This window comes from Sebastes fasciatus, chromosome 22 (assembly GCF_043250625.1).
Source record: "Sebastes fasciatus isolate fSebFas1 chromosome 22, fSebFas1.pri, whole genome shotgun sequence".
Lineage (NCBI taxonomy): Eukaryota > Metazoa > Chordata > Actinopteri > Perciformes > Sebastidae > Sebastes > Sebastes fasciatus.
Window position 1 is genome coordinate 13,226,425 of NC_133816.1, and position 22,123 is coordinate 13,248,547.

The window sequence follows — 22,123 nt, forward strand, 5'->3', positions numbered from 1 at the left end:
GGATCAGCCCAGAAGTTTTACTACATGGCAGCCCCTTTTATCTTATTTTGACCGACTGACCGTGCTTCCATATGATTAAGACCACTTGTATTTTTTATAGTATAAGTTTTAATTTTATTTGGACGTAGTGTATTTGGGCAGACTAATGGCACTTATGCCATATGAGATGTATTTCTCTCCACCAGCTAAATTGTATGACATAAAGTTTGATTTATGTTAACAGAAATGACCACTAACAGTTAAATCGTCCATTTGTACATGGTACAGTTTATCAGCCTTTTTTATCTGTAGTTTGGGATTCATCCTATAATTATCATTACTGTCAATGTGTACTTTATTTTTTATTTTATTTTATTTTATTTTACTTTATTTTATTTTATTTTATTTTATTTTATTTTATTTTATATTATATTATTTTATTTTTATTTATTTATTTATTTTATTTAACTTAGTTTTTTGTTCTTTATACTTTCTGCACCGGCAATGGGTGAGGTGTTGGGTGGGAGGGGGCTTTGGGGGAAAAATACCAAAATATGGAGGGACAATCTTTTACATTTATGCTCCATTTGTACGTTTCTGTACACCTGATGTCACTCCCAATAAATTATAACGAAAAGAGACAGTACAAATTATGCATTTACCTGCAGCCTGAGTCAGTCTTTGGTTAACCTTCTGATCATTTAATCGATTATTCTATTAATCATTTAGTCTACAAAATGTTAGAAAATAGTGAAACATGTCTACCTCAGTTTCCCAGAGCCCGAGCTCACATTGATTACGTCTGATGGTATTCCGTTTACTATCATACAAGACCAAGAAAACCAGCAAATACACACATTTCAGAAGCTGGAATATGAGAACATATTTGTAATTTTTCCTCAAAAAATGAAATACATGGCTGATTGATTACTAAAATTGTTGATTTCTTTTGTTGTTTAGTCTTTTTTTTTGTTAGATTCACTTCTTTGATCCTGTTTTGTGGTAGGAGAGGTAGACTACTGAAACGACAGAGGCCTGGGTTTGCATTGAGGGTCACTAACAGCAACAGGTGCATTGCACAGGCCATAAAAACCTCTCTGGTGCCAGGGGGGCGTAAGTGACATCCCACCACACCACTCACGAGCCAGTAAAACCCTGCCTGCAGGAGGCTACCCCGCCTTTTAAACCATTTTAGGTTCAGAACCTGATACCCAAGCTGTCGCTTCCCATACTTATTGGGGTGCGGTCACGTGTGACACTTTTGACCAGGAAAGGAGCACCCTGGCCAGCAGGGTTTTCTGGTAGTGGGAGCACCACCTATACGCACAGGCACCTCGCACCAGTGGAGTCTGGTCTCTGCAGCCCCCTTTAACTATCTCAAGGTGGTTCTTGCCTCTCACGGCGTCGTCCATTGCTGGTTAATTTTTTTCTTTCTATAAGCTGAGGAGGACGTGAAGTCCTAACAGAGGCGGCACGATGACAGCTGTCGAAACCCAAATGACATACAGCAACTCTTACACGATCACCACTGAAGAGCGGTACATGACCCAAGAGGACGACTGGGACAGGGACCTGCTGCTGGACCCTGCCTGGGAGAAGCAGCAGAGAAAGGTAGGTTTTTGGATTTGGAGGCTCTTACGCTTGTGCGTAATTACGCACAGATTGACCCAGGCCCTCACACTATTAATGAGTGACTTTTTTATGCATTTTAACAAATGGTTTGGTTTGGGAATCATTGGCCTCACCATGATTGTGTAAAGTCTAAAACAGCCCACCATTAAAACTGGGCATCTGCTGTCCTCGCACCTGGCACTTCAGTTCATGCTGGAAGCTGTGTGGGCAGATATTTTAGGCCTTGGAACTTTCTCAGTGTTGTCTTTCAGTTACCCCCAGATTGCCTTGCGAAGACTGTCTAAATATAATTCCACCCCCCACAGTCTTTTGCCTGCATTTGAATTATAAAATGTGCATACGTTTAATCAGGGTTTTAAGTTTAAAGCACTTAATAATAATAATAATAATAATAATAATAATAAAAATAAATGTATTTATATTGCACTTCTCAAAACAGATGTCACAAAGTGCTTCACAAGACAATAAAAGCAGATAAATAAAGTAAAAGATATGGTAACTGTTAAAACAGAACATCAGAAAATAAAAGCAGATAAATAAAGTAAAACAAATATAGTAACTGTTAAAACAGAACATCAGACAATAAAAGCAGATAGAGTAAAACAAATATGGTAACTGCTAAAACAGAACATCACAGAACATATCAATAATAATAGAAGTGGTAAAATGGTAGGACAAGTTGATAAAACAAATATACAGTATATATACATAAATGTGTATAAATATTTAAAAAAAATGTGTTTTCAAAAGTTTTTTTAAAGTGGATACAGAGTTAGATGATTGTATCTCTATAGGAAGTGCATTCCACAGTTTTGGAGCTGTGACAGCTCAATGGGGGTGAAGTGAAGGGAGAAACATTTCATACTTTTGATAGTTTTCCAGCTATTTAAGACAGATAACTTGGTCTAATTACGTGTAATTTGAATTAACAATATACACAAAATTATACTTTTTTTTTCTTTCACGTTACTAACACTTCATTAGATTTGTTAATTATTTAATTAGTTCATAAATACAGAAAAATATTATAATAATATATAAAAAAAATATTCGTGAAAATATACCTTTTTTTTCTTTCACGTTACTGATACTTAATTTGATAAGTCAATTATTTAATTAGTTCATAAATACAAAAAAAATATTATAATAATATATAAAAAATATAATAATATATAAAAAACTATTCGTGAAAATATACTTTTTTTTTTTTTTAACCGGAAGTTGTGATCCCTACTAAACTATCCGTTGCCTGGGCGACCAGTTGGCCCCCAGAGGATGAGCTGGACAGGTGCGTTTAATTAGCTGTCTGAGCTAAAAGTCAACTTGCAGCCGCAAAACAAGGACAGAAACAACTCCCAGCAAAGGGTAATACACTTTTATCATTTGTTTAAATGTTTAAATGTTTCCCCCATGAAACACAAATTGTCCTGCCAAAGTTTTGGTAAGTGGAATTTATTATATTAGCATCCCTGGTTTTCTAGCTTCAAGATAGTTCAATTGTTTGTTTCGGCATTTTGCAAAGAAGCAATCAGAGCTGGCATCTTCCTCCTCCACAGCAGAAATCCTGGAGCTCGAGCTGAAAATAGCTGTCAGGTAGATCATTTCTTGTTATTCAGAAGTACCTTAACTTTCCCTCAGTATCAAACTCTGATATTAAGATTGGCACATGTAGGATATTGTGCAAGAAAGCTGCAACTCTACTTCCATTTTCCCATTTCTTGTATTTCAGTTTAATACAGTTTGCTATATGTCTGAATCATCCTAGTTCCTAGTTTACACTTCATGTGATCATCATTTCAGACCTTTACACTGATGTTCAGCTAATTAACATTACATCCAAATCACAGAGTAAAGTAAATAACAAGCTTATCAGGTCGTTTGATAGCATTTGCCATTATTTTTGTAATAATAATAATAATAATAATAATAATAATAAACTTTATTTGTGTAGCACCTTTCCAAACATAGTTACAAAGTGCTTTACATAAGTTAAAATAGTGCAAACATTAAGATAAAAACAATACAGAATAAAAAGATAGGTCAAAATAAAATGTTGAACATAAGACTTTTTGTACAAAAAGTCAACAATAATGAAATTTAAAACAAGGGATTGCTACCTTCCTGTGAAGGTAGGTTTTGAAGAAGTTTGTAGACATTTTAGTATATTTTAAAGGCCACATTTTAAACCCATCTTGTGCAATAAAACTATAAAAATATGAACATTTAAATAGTAAATTAAAAACAAGCTTTATAAAACTGTGTATATTAACAAAAGTATGAATTTAGTTTCATTTTATTGTAATTTACCTGTAGACATAGCTACTTCCTGTTACGTTACCATCTTTTTTTGGCTGAATAAGAGTCGCAACTTTGAACAGGTTAAACAGATGTAATATTGTTTTTGTCTAGTTAGAGTCTTTCAGAAATTAGGAAATGTCTCCAGAACAGCTGTGAGTGCCTTTTTATATGACTGCACTAATGTTGTTTCTTTTAATGTTGTCAGACGCCAATATGTATTTTGTACAGCCTTTGAGCAAGTAAAGAAACACAAATTAAGCTGTTTGGCTTTATAAAAATGTGGCTATTCTTTGTCATGTTGTTAATATAACTTACACGTCCTTATCAAAAAGGCCAATCTATCAATTACAGTAAAAAATTATCAGTGATATTATATTTAAAATTCCAAAGTATGCTGATATATTAATGCATCTGTACCAATTTATATCCTTTTTTGTTGTTGCTGTATTCTATTCATGTCCGCCTGGCACAGTTTACCCATAGGGATTATCTCCTCTAATCTAACCTAATCTAATCTAATCTCATTTTATCTAACCTAATCTAATCTAATAACGCCTAATCTGCACTATTGTGGTGCATTACAGCGCAACAGCGGCATTTTTTTAACAGGCATGCTCAGATGTTACTTTACAGTGAATCTGCAAACGTCCCCCAACCTATAGAGCCTGAGCGCTGTGACAGGCTGAGAGACCTCAACAGATGGTAACAGAGAGAGAGAGAGAGAGAGAGAGAGAGAGAGATGGCATGGATGGTAGATATACACCCCGGGTTGGTTTCACAGACCTACAAATAAACATCTTCCTAAAAATACTCTTCAACTTGCTCGGCTCCTACTTCCCTCCCTCCCTGCCTTCATTTCTTGCTTTCAGTCTTTTCTCCAGTCAGGTCGAAACACTTCCTCTTGCCACCATTCTTGAAATGTCCTTGTCCGTGGCACACTTTATCTTGTTTTTCTTATTTTTTTGTGTATTAGAAAAGTCACTCTTTTTTTTTGTCTCCTGCACCTGTCAATCATTTGCATGTAAGACGATATAATAGGCCTTGAAAAACCTCGCACGGCCAAGCATGCCGGCTCCCTTTAGTCTTCAACCTCTCAACCTCCTGGGGGAGTAGGTCATCGTACCCCTTTGCTCTTCTCGGCATGTAAAATCTAGCTTAAGGAGGTGATATCAGCCCATAAATATAGCCAGTGCATCATTTTGCAGTGTAATGAATATGAAGGGAAATCTTCGCACCACCTGTTGTCTCTTCTATCCTTGAAATTTTCAGTGGAAAAAGCTGCTCACCCCTTGACGTGTGTTTGTCAACACAGAGATGCAGAATCTGATACTTGACATTAGAAATAGTGTCTGAACTGTACATCTTGATACATTGGTTTATATTTATCCAGCTAGGCTAAATAATTCATGGCTCGGTTTGGATTTTTATTTAATAGCAGCTGGCAAAAATCGTGTTAGATATCGCATCCAGCGAACGGAGTCAGATGGAATGAGATACGAAAGGACACAGCGATGAGATTTGGCTTGCGGCTTGTCTTGGCGATATTCTTTCCTCAAAGCAACTGTAATCCTAGAAATAAGAAGGGCCGGGTTGTCAGTTTAAGTCAGCGAACACAGGCCAGTTCGGGACAGAAGTAGATGTAGCTTATTGATGTCTGCGCTGACGGCTTAGAGAGGTCTTATTCGAGCACATCTACAAAAAAAACTAGCGATCTTTACAAGGGGGATTAATAGCTGTTTAAAGATTTAACGCTCACTTCAGAGGCCTGCACTCACAAGACCATCTGTAATGCTGAACATGTGGCTATTAATTAGAAATGATGTATTGAAGTATTAAATCAATATCATCCAACAAAAAGTTCACCTCTGTGACTGAAGTCATCTTCTGTTTCACATAGTTTAGGAGTTCAGCTGCTAACTGACTAAGTGAATGACTGGCTGCCTAGCCAAGCTTATGCTTGCAATAACCTATAAATACACATTACATAGGGTTATCAACGGGCCCATGGGCTCAGCTGACCTATTAGCCTCATGGTGAATGCTTATTGTATATACATATCCTCAAATATACTTCTTCTCCTCCTCCCATATTCAAATTGGCGTTTGTCTTAATGAAGTGTAAAAATAGTCGCCCAGTTTTTATTTGTCCGTTTGTCCTACATCGTTGGTTTTACATTTAACTTTGTAAAGTTGGGTGACAACATTGATATGTGATTTTATCTACTAAAGTAGTCAAAATCACATGATTACTATCTTTGCTGTGTGGCCTGGCTCAGGTTAAACCCTTTGTAACATGAACAAATAACAAAGAAGAAGAATTGATTTCCAGTTAAACAAGTAGATTTTTCTTCTGGGTTAATAAATTATGGTATCGGGGCATAGACCGGCGAACTCGTCGATAGCCGATCCCGAATTTTAAACCGTACCGAACGCATTTCCCATACTGGTATCGGAACAACTCTACTGTATTGTGAAATTGATATTAGAATCTTGTCACAATACATGCGAATGCTGACCTAAAATATTGAATTATCACCCAGTCTCATCTGCAAGTGTCATGTAAAGTTAATAATCATGCTAACAAATGTGACGGATGCATCAGTCTGTTTTGCCCAATCCTAATTAGGAACATCTATTCCCAGGATTAACAGTAATCCTCCTGCATCCCATATTCCATAGGGTGTAAAATGAATGAAGTGGCCAAAAGACTGATCATCGTCAGATTCGAGCGTTATAAAGTTACATTCAGTAATGGGATATTTATCCACTCAACCTAATGTAATGTCCCTCTGTGCGGGTGAGGAGAGATCTTAGGGCGCTGCGTAATCAAATCTATTCTCGTCTAATCTCGTTTTGCACTTTTAACAGCTCAGCCAGTATAGCGCAGCAGCCAGACGGGGTCATTGATCCTCACCTATACCTGATGTTTCCTGAGACATAAATACTAAAACACTGGCTCTCTTTTGGGGGAATACATGGGCAGTGATTTGCATTGAAGGTAGCTCTTTCCTCACTGGATGATGGCTATATTTAAGCTTAGCCTGTGGCCTTTTTTTTGTAAATGTCATATTAGGAAAAATTTGTCCAAACAAGAGATTTCAAATCCTTTTTAGTGCGAGACATTTTTAGGCCTTTAAGCCAAAGTTCATGTCCTCAACTAAACATTGGTGTGTTTTTAAAATGTGCCAGAGTTACAATCAATCAGTTAACTTGAAAATGGTGAAATCACGTTACCATTGATGATGAATTTGACCTGTGTTCCCTTCACAGTGGGACATGCTGTTGCATAGTAATGTAGCATATAAACTGATCTCTTATCTGAGATGGGATGTATTCATCCAAGTCTCTTTGTAGAGGGTGAAAGTACACAATTTTTTAATGTAAGTTGATGAAAGAAAGGATTGTTTTCAAAGAGTGTAAAGGACACCTCGGAGACATCGTCTTAATTTGCACCATTAGTGAAAAAAAATCGCAGAACTGATTTGTAATTTGCCGCATTAGACCTGCTCTGCTGATTTATGCTCACTTTGCTTGGGACTGCAGTACCTAATCCCAAGATGCAACTAGGCATCTTAGATAGATTTCCTCCCATGATTCACTCTGTCAGGGTCATGTGATCCCGGCGTAGGAACAGTTACCCTGATCTCTGAAGACCTCTCAGCACATTTTCATTCACCAGACCGGTGGAGCACACAGAGACTTCTCTGAGGGGCTAAAATGGGACCACCAAGCAAGAAATGTGGTCATTTCAATATTTCATATGTTTAACATTTGTAAACAAACAAAAAAAAAAGACAGGACTTACAGGGAACACTGTAACCTTCACCTTGGACCTCCTACATCATAAGAACATATGCAACTCATCTGACACTTTATGAGAATTGAATCATGACTAAAATCTTTTTATGAATCTCAACCACGTTTAGCATGAGTTCACGGTCCAGTGAGTTGGACATTGATAAAAGGAAATAGTCCCCCAAAGTTTATTCCAGGTGAATTGTGTCAAAATAATAGCATTAATCAGTGCAGTGCGCTGTATGTGTGTTGTGCGGTGCATGTGGAGAGTAGGTGTATGAGGGTTAAACGTAAGTGGAGAGGTGAGAGAACTTGCAGTCAGATCAAATAGCAGTTGCTATTCCAGAAGCCGTGTCCATGTAGGGAGGCTTCTATAAACTGCTTTAGTGCAGGAGTCCTGAGAGGCCGTTGGAAGGGCTTAGGAGTGTGTGTGTGTGCGTGTGTGTGTGTGTGCATATGTGTGACATATTCTGTATTTTATTAGCATGAACGTGTGTTTCTGTTGAGTTTTGTGGGTGACTTCTTGTGAGGATTGGGACACAATTTGAAGACAGAAAACAGTGTTTTCCTGGCGAAAGTAGACACGCGATACAACCACGGTGTCAGAATCCACCGGGCGAAAGTAGAAATGACGATTGATGGGCTGCGACGGCGGCCGTCTTGATCTGATCAGAGCAATCCTGCGGGTCTGTAAATAGAATAAAAGGTTGGATCAGTTTGGAGAAAGTTGCGCATTTGACAGTGGTGTTACTATTCAATTACAGTTATGTCTGCAGTAACGCAATCTGTGTTAACAAATGAAGTTTATGCTGTACAAAGTTTCAACCATCCCAGTTTTAGTTATTAGTATTATTCTTTAGGCTCAGTGCTGGTGTTGAAAGTTGAGTCTAGTTTATGAGGAAGCAGAAAGCCACAAGCTGCCAAGTCTGTGACCTCGCTAACAAATGACGCACAGAGGATACATGGCTGAACACCGATAAAATGTCACCTCGGGCCCTAACGGTGTCAGTCTCAAATGCTGCATTTATGTCGACCGGTCAGTTTCCTGTAGTAATGAGACAAACTGAACACTGAACCTGTCTTTATGGAAAAATCAATCGGGTCCGAATGCTGGCTGCGTTCAATGGATATTTATAGAAAGCTGGTAGCAGAAGTTACAGTCGTCAGTCTGCTGAGACGATGGGTCTCCTATAATAGGACTGAGGTCATGAAGATATCATTATGTGCTTCATAATGGCTGAAAAGCTGCAGTTGCAAAATGTTAGCAGAGGGCCATGACTTTATCTAACCTTGAGATGTAACTTCATGGATTTTGTTCGGATTTTGTGCAGTCGATGAACAACATAAGCCTTCGTTGTACTCCGAGCTGTTTCATGCGGAGTGAAAGATGTTTATTAGCTGTTGCCTCAGACACGCTTTAGGTGTTAACAGCTTTGAGCTAGCAGCTAAACGAGGACTTCCTGAATGACGGGGCGTACAGTCACACGTGGTCAATCCGGAGTCACTTCAGTTTCACAAAATAAAGTGTAATCTGAGTTGTAGGATCATCTGACTAGAGCATTAAATAACCTTTTTGTTGTTCTCTAATGGAGGCAGGAGTAGAATTGCAAGGTCAGCAGTGACTTGCCCTTTTGGCTAGAAGAATGCTGGGAAATGTAGCTGGGTTGCTTTAGACAACCTTACATCAGTGTCACACATACGTAAGTCCTCATGATCAAGGTTCCTGTTAAGATGGAATCTGACCCCAGATCTGCGTCTTATTTCAGAGAAAGAACTTGCCTTCTGAAATTAGACACAACCATCCACCTCCTCCTCCTTCTTCTACCCCCCAACCCGTCCTCCTTCTCAGGCCAGCCGCACCGTCATAAATCCTCCGCAACCACTTACACCAATTCATGTCTCTCATGTCAGTCTCTGCAGTCCAGAGCTCATTAAACAACAAAAGACTCATTGCGTCCTGCTGCCGTCAACCGTGAACCCGTACACTCACCTTTATTCTCCGCCATCAATCACGCAGTCGGCCAATTCATCTGTTGACTCGTGTAACAAGAAAGAGGGTGATGGCAGTGTTAGAGTGAACAATGACAGATAAGGATGCTGTGCGTGTGCAGCGCAAGCAGAAAATCAGAGTCATTACATACGACCTCACTGACGAATGAAAGTCACAGTGGCATGAAATATGACTTTTGTTCTTGTTGGTTATTTTTGTCATCGTACATAACAGCATACCAGCAATTACAAAAATAGTATGTTCTTGTTTTTTTCCATCAAAAATGATAGATTTTCCTTTCATGAAGCTGGCATATTTTCATCCAAGCTAGCAGAGTAGCTTTAGGGGGATGGCAATGGAGGTCTGTTGGTCAGTTCGCCACTTTGGTCAAGACCAAAATATCTCAGCAACTCTTGGAGGGAATGCCATGACATTTTATACAGACATTCATGGTGACCAGTGGATGAATCCTGCAGACTTTGGTGATCCCCTGACTTATCTTCTCAGTGGGCTACCTCCGGTTCTGAAAAGTGAAGCCAATGCGGAAGTGCTTTAAACTTGCATTCTTTCTAATAGCCAGCAGGAGGCGACTCCTCTGGTTGCACAAAGAAGTCTGATTGTATAGAAGTCTATGAGAAAATGAGCCTACTTCTCACTTGATTCATTACCTCAGTAAACATTGTAAACATGAGTTTATGGTCTCAATCGCTAGTTTCAAGTCTTCTTCAATACAGCATGATGTTTGCGGCGTTGTCCGGTCTGGGAGTTGTCCGCGTTTTCGTCTTACAACTTCAACCCTTTCACAGTGTGTTTTCTGTTCATGAAAGTTAATTATAACATTTTGGTCGCCTTAAAATCTTGTTCAGCTTTTGGTTGTACTTAGCTCCACCCTCTCGTGTCACATCTGGTTCCAAAAAACCAAGATGGCGACAGCCAAAATGCCAAACTCGAGGCTTCAAAAATGGCAGTCCACAAACCAATGAGTGATAACATGGTGACTGTCCACATCTTATATACAGTCCATGGCTAAACATCAGCATGTTTGCATTGTCATTGTGAACATGTTAGCATGGCTGTAGACTCTTAGTCTTGTTAGTCGTTAGGCCACCAGTGAACTTGCATAAAAACTGGAATCAGAAATATTTTAAGAATTATCCCTCCCATCATGTGCAACTGCGATCTCTCTAATCCATCAACACTACCAGAAAATCTTAAATTGTCCGCCCCCTAATTAGGCTCCACAACATCATCAGTGAGCTGAAATGACATCAAAATGCCACTTCATTAATTTTGATACCAACAAATGAGTAGTTGTTTTCCCTAAATAATTGCCAACACCTTGACTTCTTACCATCATTAAACCCGAAATGTGCCACTGCGTTCCTGCTCTTCGATTGCTGTCAGCATTTCTGGCGCTCGTGACAAGTGAACACCTGCACACGGAGACAGTTGCTGGACAAGCACATTGTTAAGTTTTGGCTCGCGTTCAATCATCAATCTGGTATATAGCACAGCAACCTGGAACCATGTGGCAGCGGAACGCTATGTGAGGCGGCATAATGGAGCAGAGCAGGACACAATGTTTCCCCGCACTGAGCCGAAGCAATTAATGTGACGACCGAGACAGATGGTTGTGTCAGAAAAGGTGATTGACTGAACCAGGTTAACCATCCGTTCCCACGAGTTGTTCAGCCGCGGACAGAAAAATAAATGGAGTACCCAGGTTGTAGATAATGTGGAGCAGGATTGTCAGTCGCAGTACCTGTTTATCCAAGTCGTTTTGTTTTTGTCATAACCTTATCCCTTCGAGCACAGTGATACTCCTGTCCTGTGTGTGTGTGTATCTCTGCTTATTTGTCGGATGTCTTCATAGTCACATTAAAATGCTGCAGGTGATGTTGTTGACGCACAGGGATATCTGATGTGTAAACACAGCCCTGGCATTGTAGATATACATTTCAGAAAGGAGCCTAATATTATATTCTGTTTGTACAAAACTGAAAAACATTAACATTGTTCTCACCGTGTTTGTGGGTGGAGGGCTGTTGTCTTTCATCACCTGCTCCACCTGTTCTCTAACCAGCTGAAATCCCTTGTGCCCACAGTATATCTCTCTGGCATCTGGCACCGGGTTGATACACACATACACACCCGCTTTGACTAGAAGAGGTGTCCTAGGCCTTTTATCCTCTAAACACGGATATAAATCCATGGGTTTGGACTCGGGCCTTGCATTGGTGGCCAGTGGCGGCCTTGTTTGTCAGAGGGGTCTCTGGCATATTAGCCCGTTAATCCTTCATAGAGAAGAGGTGTAAAGGAAGGCTGATAAATTGATGTTGGGGATTTATTCAATTACAGTTTAACCTGCTGAAAATGTAACTGTTCACATAATATTCACGAAGATTTAGATAAGAGAAAGCTTCTTTCTGACCTGTTGATATTCAATAATTTGAAAGCCCTAAACTGACATGATTCAAAGAAATTTGTAATGTCGTTATCTCGGGTTAATCATCTTGTTATTTTGAGATAATAAAGCTTTTTTTCTTGAGTTAATGACATAATTAACTTGTGATCTCGAGATAACGGTATTAAAAAAATGTTTGAATCGTATCAAAGAAGTTGCCTGATTTCCTCTTTTTTTTTTTTCTTTAAAGTTTCCTCCTACTTACGTAAGATGACATTATTAATGAATGCCTCTATAATACCTTGAATGGACCCAAATGGAAACATCCATGACCGTGTAGCTCAGTCAATTAAGTTTGATGCTATGCTTGCGCAGTGTTTCAGTATTTTTAATTAAGATGATGACCTTTGCATGCGATTCCTTCTGTTAATAGCGAAGAGTATCCTTTTCAGTGTAGCAATTTCTAAGAATAAGTTTGTCACCAAGCTTGCCAAGTTTTTGCACCATAATCTTCATTTTACAGTTTCATCTGCCAGTTTTTCCACCTACAGACAAGTAGGTTTCATTCTAAGACACTACAAAATCCTTTTTGTAAAACTTTTGTAAGAAATATTTATTTATTTTTTATTTTTAATACAAATGAAACTAAGCAATTTAGTCTTTTGATGCGTTCCATTTGAACTGGGAGGTTGGAATTTCCGAGTTAACAGTCGGAAAGTTCAACTGGGACGCCCCCTGAATTCGGATTTCCAATTCGGAAAGTCATACGAACCTCACCAACCTCAAAATCCAACATGGCTTCTCCACTCATCAACAGTAAAACAGCTGTAGTAAATACTGTTTATTAGCACAAACATTACTGTTCAACATCTATCTGTGGACATGTTGCTACGGTGTATGTATATGCAAAATACCGGCCTAATGCGTTGTTACCAACTGGTATTGCTAACAATGGCTAACATGGTTGGAGCAAACCCCATTAAGTTTTCCGACTTGTTGTACAGGAACGCGTTCAACTCAGGTGTGACGTCATTTGTTTGTTTTCACAGGTTGTAAGACGTCAGATTTAGTCTATTGTTCCATTTGAAAATGATAAATAGTAATAAAACCTGCAGCAACAGATGGAACGAAATTTAGTTGTTTAGACGTTATGGGGGGATTAAAGGTGAGTCCACGGGGCAGGAGAGTTCAGGTTGGCCCATTAGAGGTGAGTGCTGGGGTGGGGGTATCGGCTCTCTGTGGCGCCCAAGTTCAGGGCTCCAGGTCTGTTTGAGGGGTGGGGGTATTTAAAGGCCACAAGGGTAAGAAGAGGAGGAGTCGGGGGAGGGTGGGGGCTCCTCCACCTGTTGTGTGTTGTAACTCCTCTCCCCTCTCCCTTCACGACGGTCCTGTCACTTTATCGCCTGTTGAAACTTGGTGGAGGAATTCAGGCCGATTGTTGTTTACAAGAGTCCTCTGACGTACGAAAGTGATGTCAGACATGAAGTCAGTCAGAAAAACAAACCGGATATGTGAGTGATACAAGTACTGGAAGCTACCATCAAATGTCTGGCCAAGTAATCTTGTTACCATATTATTCTTTTATCAGATGGCTCCTGATTTTTCCCCTATTTAATTTTTGTCTTCAGACATTTCACATTTGATGACTTTTATTTAGTAAAATAGAAAGTGTTTTATAGAAAAACTTCTTCTTTCTTGAAGCAAGGTATATATTTAAAAAGTGTTGTATCAATACAGAAACTCAGACATGGTATCCATACTAATACCAAAAGATTTCATTGTATATTCAACTCTTTTATTCGGTCTTATCATAGATATCGCCTTTTGAGGTGCATAGAAAAACGCCCACGTTTTGGTCCAACATCATAAAATTCAGCACCACACCGCGTTTTCAAATTGCTACTTTGCTGCAGATTTGCGAACATCAGTGCTCATGACAAGCAGAGGCTGTAATCGTCCAAAAAGTCACATTCACAGCAAACTTTCCATGTTTCCTGCTGCTTTTTTTGTTTGACATTTGCTCTGAGATGAAAAGTGTTGATCGGGAGTGTTTGTCTGTCCACTCAGAGCTAACATGGCTTTACGGCGGCTTTTTGAATCTGTCACAAGTGTTACGGTTGAGGACTTACATAAGTGCTGTCACAGTGTTGGTTTTCCACAGTTCAGATGTGTTCGAAATCTAGAAAAGTGTTTTTTTAGAACTGTTATTGGCATTTTGTTTGAATATTGTTGTCACCCTCTTTTTTGTGGAAGCCTCAGATGGATCAATGTTTTTATATGTTTGATTTTCTTTCCTGGTAGTACAGTTGAAGAGTAGAAGCTCAGCAGTGGAGCAGTTTCGCTCCATCAGCTCTGACAGATGAGCAAATTATGCTCTTTTCCTCCACTCTGTCATCTGCTGACAGATGAACAGAGCCTGTTACATTTCTTACTGTCTGTTTAGCTTTGTTCAGTTCACGGCGCCCCACTGAGACTTTGAGTGGCCAATGACAACGGGAAGTTGCATGTCAGCCAACAATGTGAACGACACTAAATGAGTGAAATAATCTACATTTTATATGAATTTGAAAAGAAAAAACATACTTGAAGTTTGTCTTCTAGTAGAGGATGAGTCTACATTAATTACAGTATAACCTATATCCTGCCAACTTTTATTTGTATAGCACTTTTTTAATCTCAACTTATAAATTGCTTTATTCCTAAAAGAACCAATACCATTATAAAATATATAATGGTGCAAAAAGAGTGTTGGCTTCTTTCAAAGCCTTGATGAAATGGATCCTTATTGCTTAAAAAAATCCAATAACTGAGCAGGCATAACAGGACTGGGGAGCTGAAGCCCTTTGTGTCTTGTGTCTGTGTTTTTAATAACTACCTGTGACCTCTGGTGTGTTGACATTAGAAGCTGCAGTTTCTTTCATTGTGGGGGAAGGGTGCATATTTCCTTCTCTCTGCACACACTTATTACTGTCAGACAGAAGACTGAAGTGGCTGTGGTCCAAAATCAGGGAACTGTTATTACAATGTAGGGGTGGGAATCACCAGAGGCCCCACAATATTATATTATCACGTTCCTTAAGTCACAATTGCGATTTTAAACATTTTATTGAGATAAGATATATGATTTATTACCTTTTTAACTCCAAATTATGCAGTTTATCAACATCTCTTTCATCTAGTAATATACGGTTTTCACTCTGTTCATCTCAGAGTTTTCATTCACATATCTTGAGGTCAGAGGTCAAGGGACCCCTCCGAAAATGGCCATGCCAGTTTTTCCTCGCCAACATTTAGCATAACTTTGGAGCGTTATTTAGAGTTATTCCCGACAAGCTAACATGGTGTATCGATTTCTTTTTTTTTTTTGCACCCCTATTACAATGTGGCTTTAGGTTTTGGCTTAAAGCTGGTATTTGCATTGTTTAAGTTTAAGGAGCTTTGTGTGTACAGTATGGGTTGAAAGTAGGTTTTGGTATTTCTTCAGATCCCAGAGCCTGAATCTAAATTTATACAGCTTTGTTTTTCATTATCATTATTACTATTTATAGATCTACTTTTGAAAACATTTTTCTGTGCATTTATATTTGTGGTCTTACTTGGTTAAATTGCGTGTGTCTTCTTCATGCATCAAACATCGTGACCTTATAAACAGAAGAGCTTGTCATTGTTTTTATGTGCTTCTATTATTGTGTACCCTCACTGCGAGTGCATGTGAATGGGCTGCGATTTATTTCTCTGGCATGTGTGGATGTGTGACTTCTGAACAGGTGTGTGTGACAAAGGTAGCTGTAGTGGACAGGTGTGAATGGAGTCAACCATGTCAACCTTGGCAGGCCAACTATTTTTACACTGGCAATGAGATACAAAATACCTGTGTTATATTGAGATAAGGCACATATACTGTGTATATACCGGCTGTATGTTATCTTCAACCCTTTCAGATATACAGTTCTCAGCTCATTCATAGTGACACGTTACACAACAGTAGAATACTATCAGATTTTCTGCTGCTCATGCTCTGGAGATTGCATTTTTCTTACATTTTTCTACATAGATTGTTGAATTAAATACGCTTAAAATACTGAGTTTATGGGCTCAAACACAACAGAGGAGGGAGTAGAAGAAGAATAAAACAGAGTACCTCTCTGTGCATCTTTAGTGCTACGTCGGGACTTTTATTTAAACTAACTTGAAAGAAGGAGGTCATTACGGGCTAATGTTTAAAGCTGCAATAAAAGTGTCCTGTCTTAGTCCATCATGGGCTCTCTAAGATCCTTAACTCGGATGACAATAGATTTTTTTGAAGTGCATTTATGCCCTTTTAAAAGCTTTGTTGTTTTCTGCATCATAGGCCTCATATTTTCCCTCACTACAGTAGCTTTCTGTCTAAAAAATGCACCAAATCTGGAAACATTTGAGCACAAAGCTATGCAGAGATAATGGGGAACTGTAGATGGATACATGCAGGCAGTGTTCCCTGTAAGCCAGATGAGATCAGCATGCAAGTTTTCATTCCAGACGAACACTACACCAGCATATTTCCCTAATTAGACCGTCCGTCCCTGATTTGAAGGTGCTAATTAGGGAAATCAGCTACTGAAGACTTGTGTAATTACATCTGCACACTCCTCGATGGCAAAAGACTGGACACCAGTGAGGGAGAATCTCAAAGAGGTTAGGTGTAAATTAAGACCGTCCTGCAGGTTTATAATTATCCACCTAATTAGCTGTAATGTAAAGTCTGATGTGTGTTTTTTTAGGTCTGAGACAGAGAAACTGAGCTCTGTAAGTGTAAAGAGCACCTTGACATAGCAGGAGTAACACTCACTCTTGGCTAATCATCGGGTCAGCCACAGCTGAAGAGTGTGTTGACAGTGTGTGTGTGTGTTTAATGTGTTGAACTGGCACCAGAGAGGGCGGGAGGTTCATACCTGTAACATAGCAGCGAGGCGAGAAGATGGTCAACTGCAGGACGCCATTTTGTGTCTTCACACTGTGGTTAAAGTTATGTCACAACAGTAAGGGTGTAGATCCCCAGTTTCATCACGATACGATATTATATCAGGTCCTTGGACAACGATACAATATCACAATCTGATTTTGATTTGATTCTATTCAAGAGCCTGCGATCAGCATGAGACCATATCATATGCCTATTTAACACAATCGGTTACATTTATGTCAACTCACAAGAAGCAACTAAAATATGATTTGATAGTTGTATTATTACTGACCTCTTCCAGACATTTGAATGAAAAACAAGTCATGCTTCTTAAAATAATAAATATAAAGTGAGAATTTCAAAATAAAGGCATATCTTAAACATCATGATATGTATCGATATGTTCACTTCATTTTGACAATATTGAATCATCGATCCAGATCGATGTATCCTTACACCCCTACACAGCTTAAAGCATAATCTAATCCCAGGTGAGACAGCAGCCATTCAACCAAGGAGCAATGTAGTCTTGACTTCATAATGAAAGATTTATTTAAAATTTGATCATGCACACACAAAATGATCCTATTCAGAGAATTGACACCAAATAAGACCATTTTTTTTATTCAGAAACATAAACCACAAATGTCTCTGGTGGTTGTAGTTTATATTCTGCAGCACAAGCTATGTGCAAAGTTGTCTTTTCTTTTATTTCACCCCCAGATCATCAATGTACATAATCATGATTTCAAAGCAACAACAATTGAGAAGAATAGAAAAAGTAGATTTTCTTTCAGCATATAGGTCAAATAATTGTCTTGTTTCCCCTTACGTATGTTATTTGCTCCATCAAATTTTTTTTTTTTTAATTTGTTGACTTCAGTACTTATCAATTTTAAGATATTCATGTCATATTTCTTGGAATTCTCCACAGAAGTACAATAGTTTATGCAGAACAAAGTGTTTTATTTCATTATTTAAGAAAACAACTTTAACCATGTAATGACCAGTGGATATGGCTTGAGTTCTTCACACACCAGGAGCGATTTTTCACAGTCACAATATATATTTTTTTCGAACTTTTGTTTTTGTCATGAATACTTTCACACAGAACGCGAATATTACGCGGCGAAAAAGTGATGTTATTTTTTTCTTAGCTTTCTAACTGCAAATAAAGGCACCAGCCAATCACATTGTACGGAACAGACCTATTCAATATGAACACTACTGTACAACAACACAGAAGCTCCGAAGTTTGAACCAAGACGGCAAACTGATATTGACACAAGGCAACACTTTGGAAAAACTCCTTGTTGTATATTATTAACATCTTCCACCTTAGTTTCTACTCCAACCAGACTACATCAGGGCTTTGCTGAGATCAAACATGAAGTGCAGATATTGAGCAGGTCTGTTCAGAAACTGTATCTTGCTCACGGCTTCCCCTCTGAGGCCGGCAGCGGTAACTCCAGGCAGTGCTGCGGTTGCATCAGCTCTTTGACGGACAGCCGAGCTAGCAGACATTATTAAGAGCTCCGAGCCCGTTCAGATGGGAAGAGGGATGTGTGTGTGTGGGATTCTGTGTGGGAACATGTGCGTGTCAGCTGTATTGAGGGTCAGCAGCCCTGATTCCCCTTGGGGGGCCGTAGTTATGACAGGCATTCAGCTGGGCCACTGTGACCTCATTTTACAAGAAGGACCTGTAAAAAGGCTCCGGTCGAGCCGAGCCAGGCCAGACCGACAGGTGTGGACAGACAGAGGAGAAGAAGGAGGGGGTGATGCCAGGATGGAGGGTGACTTCATGCTGGTGGACTCCGTAGACCACCACAGGCATTAAAACAAACCCAAGGGATGAGATAATAGAGCATTACATGCAGAGGACTGGAAATAATAGCTTTAGCCGTCCTAGGTATGGCAGATAATTGTTTTTTTTTATCCTGCGGTGTTCTGTCAAGTAGTGGATTTAATGAATCCTGGATTATGTTTGTATCTGCAGCTTTATTAGGTTAATAAGTGAATCCTTGATTTCAATTACCGGCAGTTTAGTTTCTAACGGTCCTCCTTTGATGTCGGCGAAGGTTTCACCGCTCTCATCTTACTCACACTTTCTCCAGTTATTATTTTATACGTCGTCGTATTCTTCAATCAGTTCCTTCCTTCTCTTCTCTCTCTCCTTCTTGGACTCTTACAGTTCACCTCAGGAATCCTGCCTTCTCAGCTGTCCGGTGGTGTCCCATAGCAACCCGATTTAGCCTCCGCCGACCCCCTCCTCCACCACCCCCCTTCACTTTTCAGTCTTTTCTCCCACCCCCCACCCCCTCTTCTACCTAATTTAGCCTCCACCCACCCCCCTCCTCCCAGCTCCTTTGGCTCCTTCGGCTTCCTACCTCCTTCATCCTTCCTCCTTCTTACACCTTCTCGTCTCCTCTCCGGCTTGGCCTTGTGGCCTCGTGTGTGCTGGATTAGGAGCCTGTCTAAATTTGGTCATGCATGGCAAAGGAGACGAGCACCTGCTGGGACCCCGGCTGGTTGGGCAGGCGGCCTCTTCTCCTCTCCAGACCCTTACATCAAATTACACCAGGGCCTGGGCATTCCTGTCACTCCTCTCTCTTCTCCACTTCACTGCCTCTCTCTTTCTCTTTCTACAAGTGTCTTCCTTTGGCCTTCACATTCGGAAATTCAGTTTGAATCGAGAAATGTTTTATAGACGGGACAATGTATTTTTGCTGTCTAAATGTTGTGCAAATGTTGAAAGAAGTTTGTGGAAGAAAATGCAACTCGGCATGTTCCCATCAGCAACTGCCAGTAGTAAAAGAAGTATTCAGAATCTACTAAAGGAAAAGTACCAATACTACAATATAAAGATGCTTCTTTACAAGTATAAGACCTCTTATTTTATAAGATGATCAAATATTTGTCTATATAAAATACTGCAAACTAACTACAGCTGTCAAATAAATATAGTGGAATAAAAAGTTCAATATTTCTCATAAGCATAAAATGGACATACTCAAGCAAAGTACAAGTATCTCAGAATTGTATTTATTGTACTCCAACGTAAGGATGTCACAAGAGCCAAGTTCGATACGAAGTCGATGCCAAAATTCTGTAAATGTGACGGTACTCGTTTTTCTACAGTACAGGATGTGAGACTAATGTTGTCCCGGGGACGATAAAAAAATGTTTGGGACCCAGTAAACTCACTATCGACGTGTCCACACCCTATTTTTCCCTCATAATGCTACACTGTAAACAACAAATCTGTGTTGAAATCGGCAGGATGAGCGCTAGTTAAGTGGTATAAATTATGATGCATTCAGGCTCTATTCAGTAAAATGAATATTGGGCAAAGGTAAAGTATAGCACTATCATGATGTGTTCAAATGTAATCTTGTGAAATGTAGTTTGTGGTGAGAAACTTGAATAAATCCAGTTGTTTGAAGATGTTTTCACAGCAATATAAAATAGATAATAGAGAGATAATTATGACCTGTTTAACTTCCTAACAAAAACCAGTATACAAATGCTAATAAAGGAGTGCATGTTGAAGTACCTGGGATTTATTTTTTTACTTTTGTTTTTTACCTTGGTGTCAAATTGGTATCGAGAAATCGTGGAATTTCACCGGTGCTGGTATCAATTGCTAAATTTCTGGTCTCGTGATCTCGCTAGTTTATATACATTTAGATGTTTTAATCTACAATAAGACGTCTTATTTTATGAAATGTTCATATATTTATGTGTATATAAAATACTTATTTGCAAAGTAACATCAGGTCTCAAATAAATGCAGTGGAATAAAAAGTACTTTATTTCCCATAAAGTATAAAATGGATATACTCAGGCAGAGTACAAGTATCTCAAAATTGTATTTATTGTACTCCACCGCTGGCCACTGCTCTGCAAATGTTAATAGAAAGAGGGCGAATCAAGATTACATAATAAAAATATCACCTGTAACTCTAGATACTTAACAGCATTTCTATGCTGCTTTTCACAAATATGATATATATCCATGCTGAATGACTTATTTCTAAGAAACTTATGAGCATTAATTAATTAGTCGCCAAATCATATGAGTGTTAGTCAACTAATAATTTCTTGGGTCGAGGACATCCCTAAAAAATTGTATAGTTGTTGTTATTATATATATGTACTATAGTGTCTCCTTACATTATGTCTCGACGTTCTCCCACTCAGTCACTAGTGTGGTTTCTCTCTGTCAAAAACACCAGTTTCTCTCCCTGTCACCATCTCTTCCCTGTCTGTCTCTGCTGCTTTGCTTCTCTGTCCACCCATGTAGATCTACAGTCACACTCGAGTGCAGGCGATAGACACGGAAGCGCACACGCAGATGTAACCATACACCCACATACTGTACAAGGACATATACATTGTGATTTCCAGAGTGTTAAATGTTCTCTGCTGTAACGGAAAATTTATGCTCTCACCTACTGAGCACAAACCGTGGTTCGTTGCTAATTTATACATCTCTCTCTCTGCTCAGTCCCTCTCTCCTCACTCCACCCACACCATCATCTGTAGTTAGTTATTCAACTCATGTACTTATTCTGCTCCTGCACCCACACATCCTCCAAACGCTGGCAAAGTTTTGGCTCTACAGTAGCAGCCCTCATGAAACACACATCCCATATTCACATTTGAAGCTAAACACCATGAAAGCCTCTCAAAATACCATTCAGAGATTGATTGAATGGCCTGATGGAACCAATTGAATTGTCCCCGACGTGCACGGCTGATGCCATTAGGCAATTTTCCAGATAGACCGAAAGCAAGCACTCAGCGGCTGAGAGCCATTTACATCACCGTCTGCATTCTGCCCATTACGCACAGCGGCATTCACCTAAATGAACAGTTTGGTTTCTAAAATGAGAGATCTGGCTTTTGAAAGACGCAGCACCTGCTCTTGCAAAATGCTCCACACAGACACAGAATTAGGACCAAATACAGGATTTTATAGCAGGTAACTTCCTGGCTTAGAGCTATTACACTAATAGACTCATCACAGTATACTTGAATGATGTATTCTAGCATAGGCGGCACCATGACCTGTTGTTTGTCTG

The 22,123-nt window shown here is 39.3% G+C and overlaps 1 protein-coding gene across 1 annotated transcript in view; it reads left to right on the forward strand.

Moving 5' to 3' along the window:
• Positions 1 to 1,198: 1,198 nt before the first annotated feature.
• The window catches only part of actn3b (actinin alpha 3b), a 39,466-nt gene continuing 18,541 nt past the window's right edge, over positions 1,199 to 22,123 (forward strand). The window contains exon 1 of the mRNA XM_074624460.1: positions 1,199 to 1,590. Coding sequence (XP_074480561.1) covers positions 1,456 to 1,590 — 135 coding nt within the window. The 5' untranslated portion in view covers positions 1,199 to 1,455. The remainder of the gene's footprint in view (positions 1,591 to 22,123) is intronic.